General features: G+C 32.9%; 3 protein-coding genes across 3 annotated transcripts; all 3 read left to right on the top strand.

Annotated features, from left to right (window-relative positions):
* The first annotated feature begins 7094 nt into the window (after window positions 1-7094).
* On the top strand, window positions 7095-10335 carry LOC130591304 (uncharacterized). The gene is made up of 3 exons (XM_057394449.1): window positions 7095-7201; window positions 8848-8955; window positions 9042-10335. The coding sequence occupies exon 3, from the start codon at window positions 9247-9249 to the stop codon at window positions 9748-9750; it is 504 nt and encodes a 167-aa protein (XP_057250432.1). The 5' UTR covers window positions 7095-7201; window positions 8848-8955; window positions 9042-9246; the 3' UTR covers window positions 9751-10335.
* Window positions 10336-11159: 824 nt separating this feature from the next.
* Window positions 11160-13612, top strand: LOC125499572 (late secretory pathway protein AVL9-like). Its single transcript, XM_048648521.2, has 4 exons — window positions 11160-11398; window positions 11664-11975; window positions 12125-12264; window positions 13063-13612. Exons 2-4 carry the CDS (start codon window positions 11699-11701, stop codon window positions 13351-13353), a joined length of 708 nt encoding a protein of 235 aa, XP_048504478.2. The 5' UTR covers window positions 11160-11398; window positions 11664-11698; the 3' UTR covers window positions 13354-13612.
* Window positions 13613-13961: 349 nt separating this feature from the next.
* Window positions 13962-16006, top strand: LOC130590289 (uncharacterized). Its single transcript, XM_057392359.1, has 4 exons — window positions 13962-13967; window positions 14026-14487; window positions 15109-15357; window positions 15568-16006. The coding sequence occupies exons 1-4, from the start codon at window positions 13962-13964 to the stop codon at window positions 15598-15600; spliced, it is 750 nt and encodes a 249-aa protein (XP_057248342.1). The 3' UTR covers window positions 15601-16006.
* Window positions 16007-21097: the final 5091 nt, after the last annotated feature.

Below are 21097 nucleotides of genomic sequence, written 5' to 3' on the forward strand. Positions count from 1 at the left end.
GCTCTATGTATGCCAATATCAAATTGTTGTATGTTGTTCTAGTGGTTATCACGTCTCAAGGATCCTTGAGGTTGGTTTCCTTTCGCCTCTCTCTATGGGCCCGAGTAGGACAAGTATATAGATTTATATGATCTCAAAACTATTACCCTAAAACTACATTGTTTTTGTATACCTTAGTCCTTACCTCAATGCTTGGACTCAAGAGTCCATGTACGAGACTCCATTTTTTTTTTTTTTTTTGATCAAGAGAGAAAGCTAGGAGGTGTCTACAACAAAAGACACCCCCTAAAACACCACAAAGGATGGTTACAAGATACAACATACAAACAGCAAGGTAAACGAGAAGAAGAAAAAGGAGCACAAAGGAACACTTGTGGAAGCTCCGCCGCGGTTAACACTTTCACCCCAGGTCCAATTGAGTGAAACCCGTCACGGGGGGCCAGACAAACACCACAAAAACTGAGATAGCTCCAAAACCTTCTCAAAGTGACCACCATACCTTGAATCGTCGCCAACCACGGAGATGAAAGAAACATCGGCGACGTGAACGCTCACGAACCACCACGAACAAACTGTACCCACACCGTGAACAATCATTCCTAAATTGACTGATTTAAAAAAGAGGCTAGAAAACAAGTGTCCGATTGAGGACAAGAAAAATTGGGCTAGTAGACAAAGCTAAGTCATAACAATGACTAGATCTAGGAGGAAGAAAGAGGAAGCTAGGGTTTCAAATTCTAAAGAAATTGATTTGGGGGTTAGGGTTTTTAGGGTTTTCTTTTGGGGGGAGCCAAGGGGTTTTTTTTTTCTAGAGAGAAGGCGGAGCCTCTCTCTCGAAAAAAAATTGTTTTGTATAGTGTATACTTCATTATGTACAAGACTCCATAAATTTAAGGTAAATAAGTTGGCAGTGCGTATATTTTTTTTCATGAGTCTAATGGGCTATATATAATCGTATTTCTATTTTTAAATTTTTAGATTCGTCTTTAAAAGGTGACACATAACTTTCAGAGCATTTAGAATGGACGTACTGGCTTTTGTTGTCTTTATATTTTTTTTTCACTCTCCCCTTCCTTCTTGCATCTTACATTTCGCTAATTTTCCACCAACTCATCTTTTTTTCTCACAATGGGTGGGTTAGCTTCGTTTTTCTATTTCTCTCTTACTTTTGTTATACCCCATCATATACTTTATTTCCTATACAAAATGTTTTTGTTTAATAAAGTCTTCTACATGACGAGTCCTCATTTGCTTGTCAGTCGCAAAATTAAAAGCTCTTGCCTTACTGATAAGAAACTTTCCGCGTGACATTGTGTGCGTTACATCTCAGCTACAGACAAGTATAGTCCGTTTTTCTTCTCCTTCTTTTGAAGGCAACATTTGAAATTTTAAAAAGAAAATTTCATGGGTCACCGCAATTGTTTGGCACATGGTGTAATGTTACTTGTGGATGGTACGCCATCCGAGGTTCGGATGGTCTGGCAGACAGGATCAACCCAACTCCAAAACTAATTTACTCCAATGACAAACCTAAATAAGACCAACTTTTAACTCTCCTAAACCAACTAAAACCCGTCCATTGCTCATGTTCTAATCCTCTTCCCTCCCCTCTTTTCTCAAATGGTTCCTTGAACCTTATCCTTTATTTCTTTTGTCTCATAAATATAAAAAAAGGGAATCTGCTTTCATTCCCTTGACATTGAGCAGATTTTAATGAACATAATAACAGATACATATAATTATGGGTACATAATGGATTCTATGCCCGCATGTGCACTAGTGAATATGATAGTGTTGCAGATTCGAAATAATTGAGTTCATGTCGTAGAAATTTTGCACCCTTATGGTTCACAATTCACACCGACCACTCATGTTTCAACTGCAAAATACTACTCCCTCCGTCCCATAATATAAGTCCTGTTTCCTTATAAGGTGTCCCAAATTATAAGTCCTATTTCTATTTTCAATTAATAATTATGCCCAAAATACCCTCATGAAAGTAATTTTATTCTCAAAATGCCCTCATAATTTCAGCTTCCAATGTACTATAATTAATGACAAATTGGAATCTTCTCCCTATTAAACTCCTCTACACATTAAACCATGCAACATTAATGTTCAGTTTTTATTTTTTGTTACAAAGATATAATAATGTAAGTGTTTCCCAATAAAAATAAATAGTTTTATCCAAAATAAAACAAGATTCCACTTTACCTTAATTCCCGCGTAAAAATAGAATCAGGACTTATATTATGGGACGGAGGGAGTAGTATATATCTAAAGGATAATAGTTTGATATTAATGACGAATTGATATTATCTGATGAAAACATCAGTTGGTCTTCTTAGTGAGACCAAAAGGCAAAGTGCATTAATTCTGAGAGGAAAAAACGTCAATGAGCAGCGTATATGAGGAGTTGTTCATACAATGAAAAGACATGGTTCCGCAACATTGGTTAGCACCAAAAGACACTCATCTACTTAGTATTTATGGTGAGGCACTTGCTAGAAACATCCTCGACTCTTGCTAAGGTAGAAAAAACAGGTATATAGTTAGTTAAGGTACACATATAGGTATTAGAATTGGTTGGCATATACTGGTTATTAGTTGTCAAAATCAAAGTTGTTAAAATCGAGATTCTAGTTTGAATCGGAAACAACCTTTAAAATTGAATTGTAAAATTGTAAGATTCCACCAACACATATGATCAAGATATGACAAGTTTGGCCACCTTCTTCTAGCATTGCAAATGAGGTTTAGTTGAAAGGCAGGGTTCCAAGGGCTACCTACCTCTTCATTACACCATTTGACGGCATTGAAAGATCGAAGGTCAAAGGTTTGTCTTGAAAATCGTGTAAAAGAGAAATGTACACTGTATTATGGGACGGAGGGAGTAATATCTATTTATAATTTTTACAAATACATAATTAGAGACGTTATTACTTGAAGTTTACATTGATATGCGTGAAAAGGAAAGTGTAACCAGAAACAGAGGTGGAAGATAACAAAAATAACAATACAAATTAAGCACTATTTCTACCGCTGTTACTAGTTCTGATAGTTAATTCTTAATTGTTGTTTTGTCCTTTTTCTATCATGTTGATTTGCATATTAATTTTGAAAATGTTAACTTATAACGGTAAAAGTCGGAACAAAAAGGTGGCAGATAACAAAGAAAACAATAAAAAAAAGCTAATATTGATCACTTTAGGAAAATTGGACAGTAGTAATCCCACCTTTAGCCGATCTGCCAAAAATAATCACACCTTTGGATTATTATGGAATAATCCTACCTTTGTTTACTAAATCGATTTTTGGTGTCAAGAACTTGTAACTTGGCAAACAGGTAACTCCAAGTTAGTTTTCCCTCCTAAACCCGCCCCAACCACCGGACCACGCTCCAGCCACTAGGCCCCCAACCCCTTTTTCTCCCTGTCGTCGTCTCTCTCTTCCTCTTGTCTCTCTCGCTCTTCTTTCTCTCTCTCCTCGAGACGACATTGGAATGGTGGAGATGATGGTGCGAATGGTGAGATGATGGTGGTGAGATGGTGCGAATGAGAGGGGATGGGGGCTGCAAATGGCGAGATGATGGTGGTGAGATGGTACGGTGCGAATGGGAGGGGTGGGGGTTACGACGAGGTGAGGGGAAGGGGAGGGAGCTGCGACGGGGGGGGGGACAACAGGAAAAGGGGGTTGGTAACTTGTTATTACCGATCACTGTGTTTTTGGGACCAAAAAACTCAATTTAGTAAGTAAATGTATGATTATTCCAGAATAATCTAAAGGTGGGATTATTTTTGGCAGATCGGCCAAAGGTGTGATTAATCCCTGTCCAATTTTACATAACTTTTAAGCATTATTTGTCTATTTCTAAAGTTGTTACCAGTTCTGATAGTTAATTCTTAATTATTTTTTTGTCTACTTCTTAATAGATTATCATATTGAATTTTTACACTATTTGAATATCAACTTTGAAAATATTAATGCACAAAGCTCATGGGTATGGTGATGTGATCTATCATACTGAATGTAAGGCTATTTATATGGCGACCCGCTTAGCCAAAGCTCATGGGTATGGTGATGTGATCTTCGAGTCTGATTCCCTAGTAGCCACGAAAAGATTAACAAAAGCATCAATCTTTTTCTCTGATTTGGATGCAATTCTTGGGGACATTCTTTCTCTGTGTAATGGTTTTTCTTCTGTTTCTTTTTCTCATGTTAGAAGGAATGGGAATACTGTTGCCCATAACCTTGCTAGAGTAGTGCCTTTTGGTGTTGAGCAATGTTGGGAGCGTCACTATCCTAGTATTGTTACACCTTATGTACTTATGGACACCTTGTCCCTTTGATTAATGCACTTCTCTTTCCCCTCAAAAAAAGAAATAACATTGCTTTAATCATAGTTGGTTTAATCTCAAACGTATATTTTTAAGATATTAAATTTTTAAAAAATACTAATGGTCAAAATTATGCGTCGACAAGTGTTATATTTCCACTTCAAACTTCCTGCAAGTATTAGGACCCTTTCGAGCAGGAGTCCAGATCCTCTAGAGTTTTAGTGAAACTTTACAAATTAGAGTTGTATCTGAGCCATACATTTTAAAATTAAGGGCTCAGATTGGTGGGAGCCAGGGAAAGATTAGGAGGTGGATTTTGATGGAAAAAAATAGGAGTGTTTTGGAAAGAGAATATATGAGCCATTGATTTTTTATTCAATGGTTGGTATTGCTCAAATTTTACCTTGTAGAGTTATTTTACAACTCTAGAGGATCCGAACACTTCGAGCACCATCCAGGAGAAAATATCATTTACCTGAAAATTATCCGAATAAGCTGAAGAACTTTCCTGGATACACACACCGATACTCAGTTACTCACCCCATAACTTGGAAAGTAAAAGTTGATGCCCCGACAATGAACGCAGATATCCAAGAGGAATCATATATGTTGCTTCATTCTTGATACTCAGAGCCAACCCTTCATTACATTTTTTTTTTTTAAAGGACCCTTCATTACATTTTTTTACTTAGTTATCTGTAACATTGAATTTTTGAGCTACCGGCTTTTTCTGTTTGGACATTGGAAATGTAAGATTAATACTCCGTCCGTGTCAAAATAGAAAAACATAGTCATGTGGGATCTTGTTAGATTCATCTAAATGTGAATTTTTTTAATATCAACTTTTTATAATTTTTACTTATTGATAATTAAAGATATTAATGGTTAAAATAATGCATTGGCAAACGTGAAAACAAGAAATGTTGCACTTATTTAGAAACAAAGGAAGTAATTACTAACTTTGTTTCTTACTAATCACAACTTTAACCATTTATATACTTTTAAAGTAATAATTATAAAAAGGTTAATATTTCAAAAAAATATGTTCAATTGAACTTCACAAGATTTCACGTGATTTTATTCCATATTTATAGACGAGAAATAATGGTAAAAAGGTGAAATGTGTAAAAAGTGTCAAAGTACACATGTGTAGATTAATAAAAAGAAATGGATGGAATACATATTATTATTAAATTTATATATCAAACCAAATCATATCACACCTTCTTAATTTTGTTTATTAAACTAAAAAATATCTTTGGTACGAAAATCGTTAAAATTAAATTTATGAAAACTATGTGCTGAAATGAATTCAATTAGATCATATATGAATACATTTTTGCTTATAAATCTGAGTAAATAATGGTCAATATTCAGTGAAACTACAAGAATTGAACGAAAAGATTTTTATCAAACTAGATCATATTATAAATAACTACTAAAACCAGGTCAAGTCTTTTAGATAAAGAGCACATAACCTTGACAGATTTCTATTGATTTTGTAAAAGGGGGAATTATGCATCTCTATTATATAAGCCAAGGAAGGAGGTGTAGTGTCCTCATTTGAAATGACTAGAATACCCTCTAATAAATTAAAACAACGTTTTTTTATAATAAATTTAAAAATAAGAATAAATGCAACTTGTCATATGAAATAAGTCAAAAATGAAATATGCAATCACCATCAATAACTTGACTTGATTGACACGATCAATTCACAAAATTAATTAGAATCTTCAATTAAAAAAGGTTAGTGATATATCGTGACAACATAATACTTCGTATTTACAAAGTTCAAACAATATGGTTTATTAACATTTACAATTGTTATAGAACTATACTGAATTATTAAATCTCGACCAAAATTTTTAACAGTTGAAAATCGGTCACCTTTAGTTCAAAAAGAAAATAATATCTACAAAAAAACCTCAATATTTTAAATCACTACCAAAATAATTTTAAATTAAAAATATATATACCTATTCGTACATAAGATTATCAATACACGCATCGCGTGCATATACGGCTAGTTTTTAATAAACAAGGGGAATATGCATTGATTTTGCACTCATATTTATATGTTTTATTTTTTCAGTTCAAAGAGTATGCACTTATATTCTTACTTTACTATTTTATTATTTTTCAGGTATGAAGATTAACTTGCACCTAAGATTGTACATATCCTTGTCCAAGTCTCTGTTTGGAGTTGTTAGTTTGTACTATTATTAGTTGAATGAAATATAAATTAAACATTTCTTATAATAATTTTAGAAAAACAATAATATGAAAGTGAAAGTATTGGGTCAGACCGTCTGACCCAATAGCTTCCGTCGGACGGGCCTGGCCAACAAAAACGCGCTGGCTTTCCTTTTTTTTCATATTTGTTTTGTTGATCAGCAGTTTTGTTTATTTTTAGAAAAACATATAACGGTTATTAGGTCATTATCTTTTTTCGATTTTGAAACTGTTTTTTGGATTTCTGCTTGATTCTCGCTAGTTTTAAAACTGATTCTTCTTCATTTCAAAGAAACCGATATATTATTTACTGATTATTTCTAGAATTTTTCTGCTCCTCTGCTTCTCTGCTTCTCTGCTGTTGAAACTTAGCGTGTTTTTTTGTTCATAATCCATTACATTTGCATCGCAAATATGGTGAAGAGGATTAGAAATGATGGATTCTAGGTATAATTTCGTTTGTTTTTGCTGTAATTTTTTTTTGTTTTCAAAATTTGAGCGTTTTTGTTGTTGTAATTGTAATGTAGCCCGAAGTCGAAGAAGGTGAAGAGTCTTGGATCTTCAGGAAAAATTTTGGCAGTGTCTACTGCTGGGAAGAAGAAAGAGAAAGATGGTGATTATGATCCAAGGTAGATTTCAAGTTCTTAGAGTAGTTTAGATATTTTTTTTTTCTATTTTTGAATGTTTTCAGTTTATCAGAGTATTTATTTCATGTTTTTAGGGTTTGTGTTTCAGTTTTTGTTGTTTTATACAGATGTTTTCAGTTGTTGTTGTTTTTCAGTTGATATTTATATATTCTTTCAGTTGATTATAATATTCTTTCAGTTGCTACTTGTATTCTTTTAGTTGATGTTGTTTTCAGTTGATATTTATATTCTTCAGTTGATTCTTGTATTGTTTCAGTTTATTCTTATATTTTTTCAGTTGATTTTGTTTAGCAAATAAGTCTAACTGAAGAGCAAATAAGTCTAAGTGAAGAGTTAATAAGTCTAACTGAAAAACTAAATAAGTTTAATTGAAAACTAAATAAGTCTAAGTGAATCAGTCTAACTGAAGAGTAAATAAGTCTAACTGAAGAGAAAATAAGTCTAACTGAAGTGTAAATAAGTCTAACTGAACACTTAATAAGTCTAACTGAATCAGTCTAACTGAAGAGTAAATAAGTCTAACGGAAGAGTAAATAAGTCTAACTGAAGCGTAAATTAGTCTAACTGAAGAGTTCATAAGTCCAACTGAAAACTAAATGACTCTAACTGAACACTTAATAAGTCTAACTGAAAACTAAATAAGTCTAACTAAAATCTAAATAAGTCTAACTGAAAACTAAATAAGCCAACTGAAAAACTAAAATAAGTCTATCTGAAAAACAAACAAGTCTATCTGAAGCACTATATAGACTAGCTAAAAACGAACAAGTCTATCTGAAGCACTTGTATACTAGCTGAAAAACGAACAAGTCTATCTGAAGCACTTTATATACTAGCTGAAAACCAAACAAGTCTATCTGAAGCACTTTATATACTAGCTGAAAACCGAACAAGTGTATCTTTAGCACTATATTGACTAACTGATAAAAGAAACAAGTGTAACTGAAGTAATGTAAATTTTCAATGAAAATTTTAAGTGTAATTGGAATAGAATGAAATGAAAGAATAATTATACTAAATGAAATAATAAGGACTAGCTGATAAAGCAACAAGTTTAAGTGAAGCACAATAATGAAGTTACTTTGAATGACTGTAGAGACTATCTGAGAAACAAACAAGTCTAACTGAAGCACTATATAGACTATCTGAAAAATTAACAAGTCTAACTGAAGCACTATATAGACTAGCTGAAAAATAAACAAGTCTAACTGAAGCACTATATAGACTATCTGAAAAACAAACAAGTCTAACTGAAGCACTATGTAGACTAGCTGAAAAATAAACAAGGCTACTTGAAGCACAACAAATACTAGCTGAAAAATAAAGAAGTTACTTTGAAGGACTGTAAAGACTAACTGAAAAATAAACTAGTCTAACTGAAGCACAATCTATATAAGCTGAAATGCAAACAAGTCTAACTGAAGCACTATATAGACTATCTGAAACACAAAGAAGTCTAACTGAAGCACTATATAGAGTACCTTAAAAATAATCTAGGCTATTGTTTCAGTTGATGGTGGTCTGCTTTTAGTTAATGTTGGTATTCTTTCAGTTGATCTTTGTATTTTTTCAGTTGATGCTGTTTTTTTTTCAGTTTTTGTTGTTTGATTAAACTTTCTTTCTTTCAGATGTGATAAATCCTTGTCTAAGAAGAAAGGCAAATCTGATTTATCACCAATCAAGTTTTCATTTTCAAGATCTAATCCCGATCAACAGAAAGACACATTTGATAGATCGTATGTTTTTTTCATTATTCTCCTTTTATATTATATGATTGTGTTTTTTTTTATGTTTTAAAGTTATTTTTGTTCACTTTTGTTAGGAATTTCACTGAGCAAGAAATAAAGTCAATTAATCTACAAGTATTGTCAGACTATTCCCATTTAAATGAAGTGGTTAGTAATTTGAGTGATGAGCAAAAAAGAGACATTAGGGATATTGGGTTTGGGAGTCTCTTAGATATTAGGATAAAGAAGTTTTGTCCTAATCTGAATTTGGAGGTGTTGTTAAATTACAATGCATCTGGAATGATGTTTTCAACAAAGAATGGTAAACTGATTTTTAATAAGTTTACCATTAGTGATGTTTTGGGGTTACCTGTGTCAGATAGAGCAGTAGAGGTTATAGATGATGATGCCTTTAGGAGGAAAGGTAGTCAGGTAGAGGCTGGAAGTGCCAGGAAGGATTGGCATAGGTTTCTTGGTATTTCTGATCCCAAGAAGGTATATATTGGTAGAAAAAATTGGGATGATTTGTTTAAGAAATATGAATCCGGGGATGATTTCAAGAAGTTATTTGTTATTTTTTCGTTGTCCAAGCTTCTATGTCCTATAGCTGATTTAGGGCCTGTGCTGAAATGTGCCAAGAGTTTAGAAGATGTATCTGCAATTTCAAGTTATGACTGGTGTGGATATATATTGAGAAGTCTTTGTGCTGCTGTTTTGGACTGTCATCAGTCTATTATGATTAAGAAGATTGAGCTTGGACAGAAGAAAGTATCATTCAAGCTTCGGGATGCGTCAGCGCTTTGACTCTTGCTGTTATTCACAACTTCAAGTGTCGTAATCTGGATTATTCAAATGTGAGTAAGCCATTTATCAGTTATTGGCAGGATGAGAAGGATTTGACTGATGTTGTGAAGCAGTTTGAGATCAACATGGATTTTATTCTGCCGGTGAAGCGTGAAAAACAGAAGGTTGAGTTTAAAACTCCCAGTGTTAGTGTTGCTAGTAGGAAGTCTGGTTCTCCTATAATTAAGGTGGTTGAGGGTCCATCACCTTCAACTAGGCAGCTTATCATGGATCTTCCTCATAGTTTGATGACTGATGAGGAAATAGATGCTCTTGGTGTTCCTGTGAGTTTCATTTATCTTATGTTTTTATTTTTTTTACTCTTGAACTCTAAGTGAAGACTGTTGACCTCTAACTGAAATAATGTCAGTTCTAGCTGAAGAGCAAATAAGACTAACTTAAAAGTAAAGAAGTGTAACTTAGAAATAAAGAAGTCTAACTGAAACTATGTAACTGAAGAGTTAACAAGTCTAACTGAAAATTATATTAGTCTAACTGAAGAGTTAATAAGTCTAACTGAAAATTATATTAGTCTAACTGAAAACTTAATAAGTCTAACTTAGAAGTAAATAAGTCTAGCTGAGAAGTAAATAAGTCTAAGTGAAAATTAAAGAAGTCTAACTGAAGCACAATCTATATAAGCTGAAATGCAAACAAGTCTAACTGAAGCACTATATAGACTATCTGAAACACAAAGAAGTCTAACTGAAGCACTATATAGAGTACCTTAAAAATAATCTAGGCTATTGTTTCAGTTGATGGTGGTCTGCTTTTAGTTAATGTTGGTATTCTTTCAGTTGATCTTTGTATTTTTTCAGTTGATGTGAAACTATGTAACTGAAGAGTTAACAAGTCTAACTGAAAATTATATTAGTCTAACTGAAGAGTTAATAATCTAACTGAAAATTATATTAGTCTAACTGAAAACTTAATAAGTCTAACTTAGAAGTAAATAAGTCTAGCTGAGAAGTAAATAAGTCTAACTGAAAATTAAAGAAGTGTAACTGAAGAGTACATAAGTCTAACTGAAAACTAAAAAAGTCTAACTGAAGAGTACATAAGTCTAACTGAAGAGTACATAAGTCTAACTGAAAAGTAAATAAGTCTAACTGAAAACTAAATAAGTCTATCTGGAAATAAATAAGTTTATTTTATATTTCATTTAAGTTTTCATTTGATAGTTTGATTCTTTCAGATGGTCCTTATATTTCTGTTTATGTTGTTTCTGTGTCATCATCATATTGATTTGTTTGTTTATTCTATTTTGCTCTTTTAATTGAAGGAATATGTGAAGAACATGCACAAGTTGAAGAGGAATGCGCTTGCATTCTGTCAAGTTAATTTGGAGATTGCCCAGAATATTCGGAGGAAGGCGAGAAGCTGTCTCAAGACAGTATTTCTCTGGATGATAGTGAAGTATTTAACCCAGATTTTCTGAGTCAAATTGACGACATATGCAAGCGTCATTTGGAAGCGAAAGACAGTGCAAACAAAGTTGATCCTACAATTTCACTATTGGTGAAGCGGCCTGTTGAATTGGAGATTGGAAGAATTGAAAATGTTCCTGATTTGGATTCTGGTGTTCATGGAGTTGATTTGAAAGAAGGAAGTAAGTTCCTTTCATTATATTATTTTCATGTTGTAGTTTTGTAATCTGGTTGGAATAAAAATTTTAGACTCTAAGTGAAAGAAATGTTTAACTGAAGAAGTGAAATAGCTAACTTTGATACTCTAACGGAAAGAATAAAATGACCAACTGAAAACTTTGACAGTCTAACTGAAATAATATGAGCACCAGCTGAAAATGAGATGAATACTAAATGAATTTTTTCAGTTTATGTGTATTTAGCTGTTTTGTTATGTTTTGAATGAAGATGATGAAAAAGAAGGAGAGGAGGATGAGAAGAAGATGAATGCTGATGATGATCAGCATAAAGAAGATGATGATGATGATGATGATGATGGTGATGATAAGGATCACCAGAATCATAATGAGAGAAAGGATGATGATGCTGATGATAATGGTGATCCTGGTCTTCAAGGAGATGAAGACAAAGGAGTAGATAAGGATGCTGATCTTCATGTAGATGAAGACAAAGGAGGAGATAATGGTGATCCTGGTCTTCAAGGAGATGAAGACAAAGTAGGAGATAAGGATGCTGGTCTTCATGGAGATGGAGAGGAAGGTAATATTCTAACTGAAATAATATTAATACTAGCTGAATATCATATAAATACCAAATGAAACTTTTTGTATTTGTTTTTATTTAATCTGGTGGAAAAATAGTTTTAGTTTGTCAATGAATTTATTCATTTCTTTTGTTTTTGAATGAAGATAATGAGAAAGAACCGAAGGAAGATGGTAAGAAGAAGACTGGCAATGCTGATGATGATTGTGGTCTTCAAGGAGATAAAGAGGAAGGAGAAATAAGGAGTTGGATGCTGGGGTTTATACAGAAGGAGAGAAAGGAGGAAGTAAGTTTCTTTCATGTTATTCCTAATTGAAAGAATTCAATGACCAACTGAAAAATGTGATGCTCTAAAGGAAATAATATCTTATAAATAACAACTGAAATACTGTTTTAGTTTAACTGAAAACTAATTAAGTCTAACTGAAAAGTATATCAACTGAAAACTAAATTAGTCTAACTGAATCAGTCTAACTGAAGAGCAAATAAGTCTAACTGAAGAGTAAATACGTCTAACTGAAGAGGTAATAAGTCTAACTGAAAATAAATAAGTCTAACTGAAAACTAAGTTAGTCTAACTGAAGAGTAAGTAAGTCTAACTGAAAACTAAATAAGTCTAACTGAAAAGTATATCAACTGAAAACTAAATTAGTCTAACTGAATCAGTCTAACTGAAGAGCAAATAAGTCTAACTGAAGAGTAGATACGTCTAACTGAAATCTAAGTTAGTCTAACTGAAGAGTAAGTAAGTCTAACTGAAGAGAAAATAAGTCTAACTGAAGTGTAAATAAGCCTAACTGAAGGGTTAATAAGTCTAACTGAAAACTAAATTACTCTATCTGAACACTTAATAAGTCTAACTTAATCAGTGTAACTGAATGTAAATAAGTCTAACGGAAGATAAAAAAGTCTAACTGAAGTATTATAAAGACTAGCTGAAAAAATAAACAAGTCTAACTGAAGGACTATAAAGACTACCTGAACAATAAACAAGTCAAACTGAAAGAATATTCAGACCAACTGAAAATTTTGATACTCTAACTTTTTATTTTTATTTTTATTTTTTTTTTGTTTTTGAATTAAGATTTTGAGAAAGAACAACCAAAGGAAGCTGATAGGAAGAGGAGGAATGCTGATGATGATCAAGTCAAAGGGGCTAAGGATAAGGATAAGTGTAAAATTTCTACACACGTCCCTACTCGCACCGCTGCTGGTATTGATATTGTTGATCTTCGTACTCCAACTCCTCCTCCTCCTCCTCCTCCTGTTGTTGAAGCAGTTGAGAATGTATATAGCAGAAAGTCTTGGAGAGTTGATTCTTCTGCTAAAAAGAAAAACATTGCTGATTTCGATGCCCCTTCATTCCAACTATTAACTCCTAGTCCTGTTGTTGAGGATCTTCCATACAGTGAAGAGAGTGGTGAGGGTGTTGGAAGTTCAATTCCAATCATCACTCCAGTAAATGTAAAATATCCTCGAGTAAGTATAGTTTTAGTTTCTGTTTTAATTTGTTTATTTTCTGTTTCAGTTAGTGTATGTTTCTTGTCATTTAGTATATCTTTTATTTCAGTTAGTGTATGTTTGTTTGTTGTCAGTTAGTATCAGTTTATGTTTGAGTTAGTGTAAGTTTCATGTCAGTTAGTATTATGTTATGTTTCAGGTAGTGTATCATTCTTGTCAGTTAGTAATTGTTTAATTTTCATTTGGTTTATGTTTCTTGTCATTTAGTATCTGTTTTATTTTCAGTTAGTGTATGTTTATCTTTCAGTTAGTATATCTGTCATCTTTTTTAATATTTTAATTGAATGCAGTGTGATGGCTCTTATTCTGATCAATCATCATACAAATCCTACAAACCTCAGAAACAATCAAAGTCAGAAATCCCTTCAACACCTGAATTATTGAAGGGGTGGGACTATGACCCTTCTTCAGAGAAAGTTGGGAAAGTTGTGAGAGTTAAGGAACCAGGTGATGATTATGACGATGAAGGTTTGGAGGACCTGATTGATAGGATTGCTGATCATGGAGTTGAATCATCATCTGCAAGGCTAAAAAAGAAGAGGATGATAATGAAGCTGGTGTTGTTTCATCTTCTACGCCTGGTTTGCATGCTGTTCCTGTCAACAACCATGGCATAATATTATGTCGAAGTTTGCAGCATTATAATAGATATTTGAGTGATCTGTCTCCTGACCAGAGGTTGCTGGTTGATTATCTATTTTACAATGAGTATGAAGATGTTGCATATATGTCATTGGATACAGATTCTGAGGAAGTGAAGATGAAAAATGACATTATGCAAAGTGAACTTACAAGTGATCTCATTGTGGATTTTGATAATCCTCATAGCAACTATGCGGTTCAGCTGTACAAATTCGACTTAATTAGCATGCCTCGTCAAGGTTGGCTGACAAGTGGAGTTATTGACGGATGCGCTTTCATGTTCAATAGGCAAGAAGAGGAATCACCTTCTGCAACAAGGAGATTTTGGTTTAATATTATGCCTTTTGTAAGTGTTGTTATTGCTTAGTTTTATATGTTTGTTTTCATTTGGTCATATTATTTTGTCAGTTAGTCATCTTCTGTTTTTCAGTTTGTCATGTTATGTTTTTCAGTTGGTCATATTATGTTTTCAGTCTAATAAAAAGTAAATAAGTGTAACTGAAAACTTAATAAGTCTAGCTGAATAATAAATAAGTGTAACTGAAAAATAAAGAAGTCTAACTGAAAACTAAATGAGTCTAACTTAAAAGTAAATTACTCTAACTGAGAAGTAAATAAGTCTAACTGAAAGCTTAATGAGTCTAACTGAAAACTTAATGAGTCTAACTGAAAACTTAATGAGTCTAACTGAAAACTTAATGAGTCTTACTGAAAACTTAATAAGTCTAACTGAAAACTAAATGAGTCTAACTGAAAAGTAAATTTGTCTAACTGAGAGTAAATAAGTCTCACTGAAAACTTAATGAGTCTCACTGAGAACTTAATGAGTCTAACTGAAAACTTAATGAGTCTAACTGAAAATAAATAAGTCTAACTGAAAAGTTAAATTAATGACATTTTAAAAAGTCTAACTGAAAACTAAACTTAATGTTTCAGTTTGTCATTTATCTATTTTCTTTTGTTGTAGAACTATATCAATTGGTTGTGTGCTGAGAAGGTAAAAAAGGTTCAGTTTGAGAGTGAGATTGCTGAAAATGAGATTATTTTGAAGAACCTGGAGGGCACTAGGCAGTATGATCAGAAGTTTAAGGAATGGGAAGAAAACAAGAAAAAGCTTATTACAAAAGATGATGATTTATTCTACAAGAAATGTAAGGAAGCTATTTCTTCATGGGTGAAATCATTTCCACGCAATGATATTCGAGAAGCTGAACTGGTTAGTTGTATTATTGTTAACTATTTTTTTATTTGTTCAGTTAGTGTAATTTTCTCTTTCAGTTAGTGTATGTTACTTGTCAGTTAGTCCTAGTTTATGTTTTCAGTTAGTGTATGTTTTTAGTTCAGCTAGTGTTTTTAGTATTTCATTTCGTTTTTTGTTCTCTGTCAGGTAGACTTATTGCTTTTGCATCTTATGTTTATCTTCCAGATTTTTGTTCCTGTTCACAAGGATGATCATTAATACTGTCTTGGTGCTGAACAAGAAAGCAAAAAGGATTGAAAATATTGACAATCGTACAGACATGAAGGACATTGATAGATATATGAGGAATTTAACGGTCTTACATACTTTGTAAGTACCTTTTTATGAGCATTTGTATTTTTTTTTTGTTCCATTTTATTACTTGTTTTTAATTGTTGTTTTTTTTTTTGATCTTCAAATGCAGTGTCGTGCTTTTGATTCTTTTATGCAAGAGACTATGAGGTGTCGTGATTTTGATCGTCTCCACCATTGGCAAACATCAACTCTTTACTTCCCTTGGAGAAGCAAGGACAACAATTTTGATTGTGGTGTCTATGCAATCAAAACCATGGAGCTGTATGACGGTCATAATACTAACCATGCTGCACTTGTTGACCTGAAAAGGGTATGATTACTTTATTTTGCTTGTTACATTTCTTTTTGAAAGTTTTTTAATAGAAAAAGGTATGTAGGCAGTTAGTGAAGGACTTGAAAGACTAGCTGAAAAACAAAGATGTCTAACTGAAGCACTATAAAGACTAGCTGAGAAATAATGAAGTCTAACTGAAGCACTGTAAAGACTAGCTTAGAAATAAACAAGTCTAACTGAAACATAATAAATACTAGCTGAAAAACAATCAAGTCTAACTGAAACACAATCATTACTAGCTGAAAGCATTATAAGGACTACCTGAAAAACAATGAAGCACTATAAAGACTAGTTGATGTTGTTGTTTATTTTCAGTTAGTTTTATTTTGTAATTGTTACATTTTTGAACCTTTTTTAATAGTTTTGATTTTTTTTATTTTTTAGGCAGCCACCAAAAACCTTGAGCGGTGTAGGCTTGCTGTTCGTCTTGTGGACCATCCTTTAAACAAACTGAGAGAGAAAGTGAAGCATGACTGTTATGTTTGGTCTGCAAAGAAACCTGAACTGATGGCAAGACAGAAGATAAGGAAGGATAAAGAGGCTGTCCTAGATAAATTAGCATTTAATCGATCAAAGAAGACGAATAGAAAAGAAGCACACATTTTACGGCGAAGGAGGGATCATGAGGCGAAAGTAGAAGATGTGTTGAATAATAATTTTGGAGACAAAGTGAAAATAGAGCAACTGTTGAAATTTCATTATTTTAGGTGCCAAACTTTTTTTTATTATTATTATAATGTACAGTAGATAAATAGAAACCATTGAATTTTGCAATGTACAGTACAAATAGCACAGAACTCATTTTACATTTTATTATGTGTTCTTTAATGAATTGTACATTTACACTTACTTTGAATGGAATACATTTGTGTAAAAATGAAGTTGTTTGAAAATTAATTGGAAAAATACAAATACCAACTGAAAAATGAAAAATCTAACTCATAATAATAAGTGTATGACATATATTTGTAAATATAAATTTTAAGTCTAACTTATACACTGTAAATAGTAGCTGAAAAACAAGCAAGTCTAACTGAAGAGTTTTAAGTCTAACTGAAAAATAAACAAGTCTAACTGAAGCTATATAAAGACTAGCTGAAAAATAAAGAAGTCTAGCTGAAGCACAATTAATACTATCTGAAAAATAAATAAGTCTGACTGAAGGAAATTTAATACTAGCTGAAAACTACACAAGTCTAACTGAAGCGTAATTAATAGAGGCTGAAAATCAAATAAGTCTAACTGAAGCAGAAATATACACAAGTCTAATTGAAGTACAATTAATACAAGCTGAAAAATAAATACGTCTAACTGAAGCATTTTTAAGACTAGCTGAAAAAGACACAAGTCTAACTGAAGCAATATAAAGATAAGCTGAGAAATAAATTAGTCTAACTGAAGCAGAATTAACACTAGCTGAAAAATATACAAGTCTAACTGAAACTGAATTAATATAAGCTTAAAAGTAAACACGTCTAAATGAAGCACTAGAAAGACTAGCTGAAAAAAAAAACAAGTCTAACTGAAGGTAATAAATACTAATATTAATGAATTTCGAGTAGCTTAGGAATAAACAAGTGTAAATTTCAATCAATTACTGAGTGGAATACAATTGAAAACTAATATTATTTGAACACTATTCAACTTGAGGTACATTTGGGGTTTTTGTTCCATATTCGTTCGGATGCCTTGTCTTCATTTTACGCTTCTCAAAATGTCCTTTTACTCTCTTGTTTCCCTTTGGTGGTCTTCCTTTTGTCTTTATCACCTCAGGATTTTCAACTGTTTGTCTTCGTAGTTCTTCATCTTCGATTTCTTGTTGTTTTTGTTGATCAGTCTTGAAAACTTCTTTCACTGATTTGTATAATTCCTTCAACGACTTGTCACATAATGTTCTTGCATCCTCATTTGATTGACATATTGACACTAGGTTGTAGAAATTCTTGGTTATTGCATGTCTCCATGGTGTCCACAACTGTGCATTTTGGCTTTGTCCTTGTCTGCTTTAATAAATGTTTCTTAGTCAATTAGTTCATTTGACTAACTAAAATTTTCAGATAGCTTAGATTCTTTCAGGTGGTGTGTTAATTGTTTCAGTTAGTTAAGTGTTAAACCCCACACCCCCCAAAACCCCCCACTACTAATATTCCCCCTCCCACACACAAAGAAAACCCCCAATTAATGTTCTGGTAGTAACATTAATTTATCAGTTAGTTATAGTAATGTTTCAGCTGGAGCCTTTTTTTTTTCAGTTCACTAATTAAATCTTTCAGGTGATCAGTTAATTGTTTCAGTTGGAGTCTTCAGTTTTTCAGTTAGTTGCTTTCATTTGTCAGTTATTCATATTGATTTATTTCACTAACCTTGAACATTCTCCCATACTGCTGACTTTGCAAGTCTTGTCCATCTCTTAAGGATTATTTTTGTGGTATTTGAAATATGCTGAACATGTGCATGACCCTTATTATGTGAAAGCAAAGCTTCCCGTCTCTGTGAAGCATTGACATGAGCACACTAATTCTGTTGTCGCCTCATCGTATGCTACTGTATGTGAATTGCTGAAATCTTCTTCTGGTGAGACTTCAAACAACTTCAGCTGTGAGTTTTCTGTTGCAAATGCTCGTAAAAATGATGCCATTGCCCACTCATACTCTGTTTCAAAGTCATTATATAGTGCTAGTGTGTATACATCAGCAGCATGTTTCAGAAGCTTTGATTTGGATTTGACGGCTTTGGGACGTTCAGTTCTGTTCCGGAAGTTGTCACTAGTTTCATTGCTTCTCCATCTTTTCACTGTTTGCTCAAATATATGATAGAATTCAAACAGGTTTGTTGTTGCTTTTGCATTGAATGATATTGCCTTATTTGTGACTTCACTTCTTTGTGATGATAAGATTCCAGCTGAAAACATATCCCTGTTTAATGCGGTGCACCACTTGTGTCTCTGATCATATACTTGCTCGAACCATTCTTTTTTCTCGTGTCCATACAATTCCATCATTTTCGCCCACAATTCTTCAAAGCCTGATTCATTTTGACACCCCATCAAACAGTTCTTGAACATGTTCTTGAAGTCTTCATTGGTCTTGAGGGATCCGAAGTGGCTTACAAAGTTCTTCTCTATATGCCAAAGGCAAAGCCTATGTCTTGTATTTGGGAAAACCTGATTTAAGATAGTACATATTATGCTAGAAATCACTTTCATTTGAATTCTTGTGAATCTAATTTAAAAGGTAAAGAAATAATATGAAGACCAACTGAAAATTTAAGAAGTCTAACTGAAAACAGTGTAAATGCTAACTGAAAATTTCATTAGACAAAAAGAAGTAATATGAAGCCCAAATGAAAACTAAATGAGTCTAACTGAAAACTAAATAAGTCTAACTGAAAACTAAATAAGTCTAAGTGAAAAGTAAATTTGTCTAACTGAAAAGTAAATAAGTGTAACTGACAACTAAATAAGTCTAACTGAAAATTAATTAAGTCTACCTGAATAATCAAGACGTCTAACTGAAAAAGAAAGAAGTCTAACTGAAATAGTGGAAATAAATGAGTCTAACTGAAAACTCAATGAGTCTAACTGACAACTAAATGAGTCTAACTGAAACTAAATGAGTCTAACTGACAACTAAATTAGTCTAACGGAAAACTAAATAAGTCTAACTGACAACTCAATGAGTCTAACTTAAAACTAAATACGTCTAACTGAAAACTCAATGAGTCTAACTAGAGAAGTAAATTAGTGTAACTAAAAAGTAAAATAAGGCTATCTGAAAATTAATGAGTCTAAATGAAAACTAAATAGGTCTAACTGAATTATAAATAATTAACTCAAACTGAAGACTAAATAATTCTAACTGAAAACTAAATAATTCTAACTGAAAAATACCTTTTCAATTGCATTGCCCATTGCCTTATCTTGATCAGTGAAAATTGTCTTTGGCTCTTGTTGGCACATTGCTCTCTTGAATGTTTCTAGTAGCCATTCAAAGCTCTCTTCCTTTTCATTAGTTATGAAAGCACATGCAAACATTGTTGTTTCCAATGGCAATTTATGCCAACAAATGGTGCACATATCAGTCCATATTTGTTTGTCCTATTTTGTGTCAAATATCATAACATCTCCATATGCTTTGAAGTCCTCCAACATCATTGAATCTCGCCAAAAGTAGCTGACGATGTTGTTATGTTCCCCAAATTTCAGCCTGTAGAAGAATGCAGGATCATCATCCGCTCTTTGCTGAAGTAAGTCCAACACACTCTGCATATCCTTTCCTTCAACCAATCTTGTTCTGTACTGTGTGATATAGTTTAGATGGTCCCTTTTTGTGTGGCCCACTACTTCTTCTGATCCAGCCTCATGACACAAAAAGTTGTATGCATGCATTGGCTTTATGCCAGATTCAACCATTGTTTGTATTAGTTGTCCTTTTTGTTCAGTTATCTTCCTTTCTGATTTCAGATGATGTATTTCTTGTTGTATTACCAACTCATGGTTGTGCTGCAACTCATGAGCTACTACAACAAAGTCTTCACCAGGTTTTTCTTGCTTAAATCTGACCATGGCTTTGCATGCTGTTCTTGTTTCATTGACTACTCTTTCCTTTCTTTTGTTGGTTGGCTGCTCAACATCTGGTATCTGAACAGGTTTTTCTTGTTGTGTGTCTTTTTTTTGGTTCTGTTATTTTGTTTGTTGATTTTGAGCCTCCTTCCTTTGAGCAAACCAAGTAGAATTCGTATATTGAATTATCAATTCTCCTCCTCCTTAGAGTTTGTTTCCTAATACTAAATCCTAATGCTCTTGAGTGTGCTTGATACAAGTTGTAGCCATCTTTGTGATCTGTAACATGTCTCCCTATTAAACTGCTACTGATATTTTCGTCATTGATGTACTTGAGATATTCATGTTCAGCTGTTGAGTTCATTGTCAAAAAATTAGGACACTAAATTAAAGAACAAAAGCACTAACTGAAAACTAAACAAGTGTAGCTGAGAATGATTGTAATAGTATCAAATGAAAGAATAATTATACTAAATGAAATAAATTAAGGACCAACTGAAAAGAAA

This window comes from Beta vulgaris, chromosome 1 (genome assembly GCF_026745355.1).
Source record: "Beta vulgaris subsp. vulgaris cultivar EL10 chromosome 1, EL10.2, whole genome shotgun sequence".
NCBI lineage: Eukaryota > Viridiplantae > Streptophyta > Magnoliopsida > Caryophyllales > Amaranthaceae > Beta > Beta vulgaris.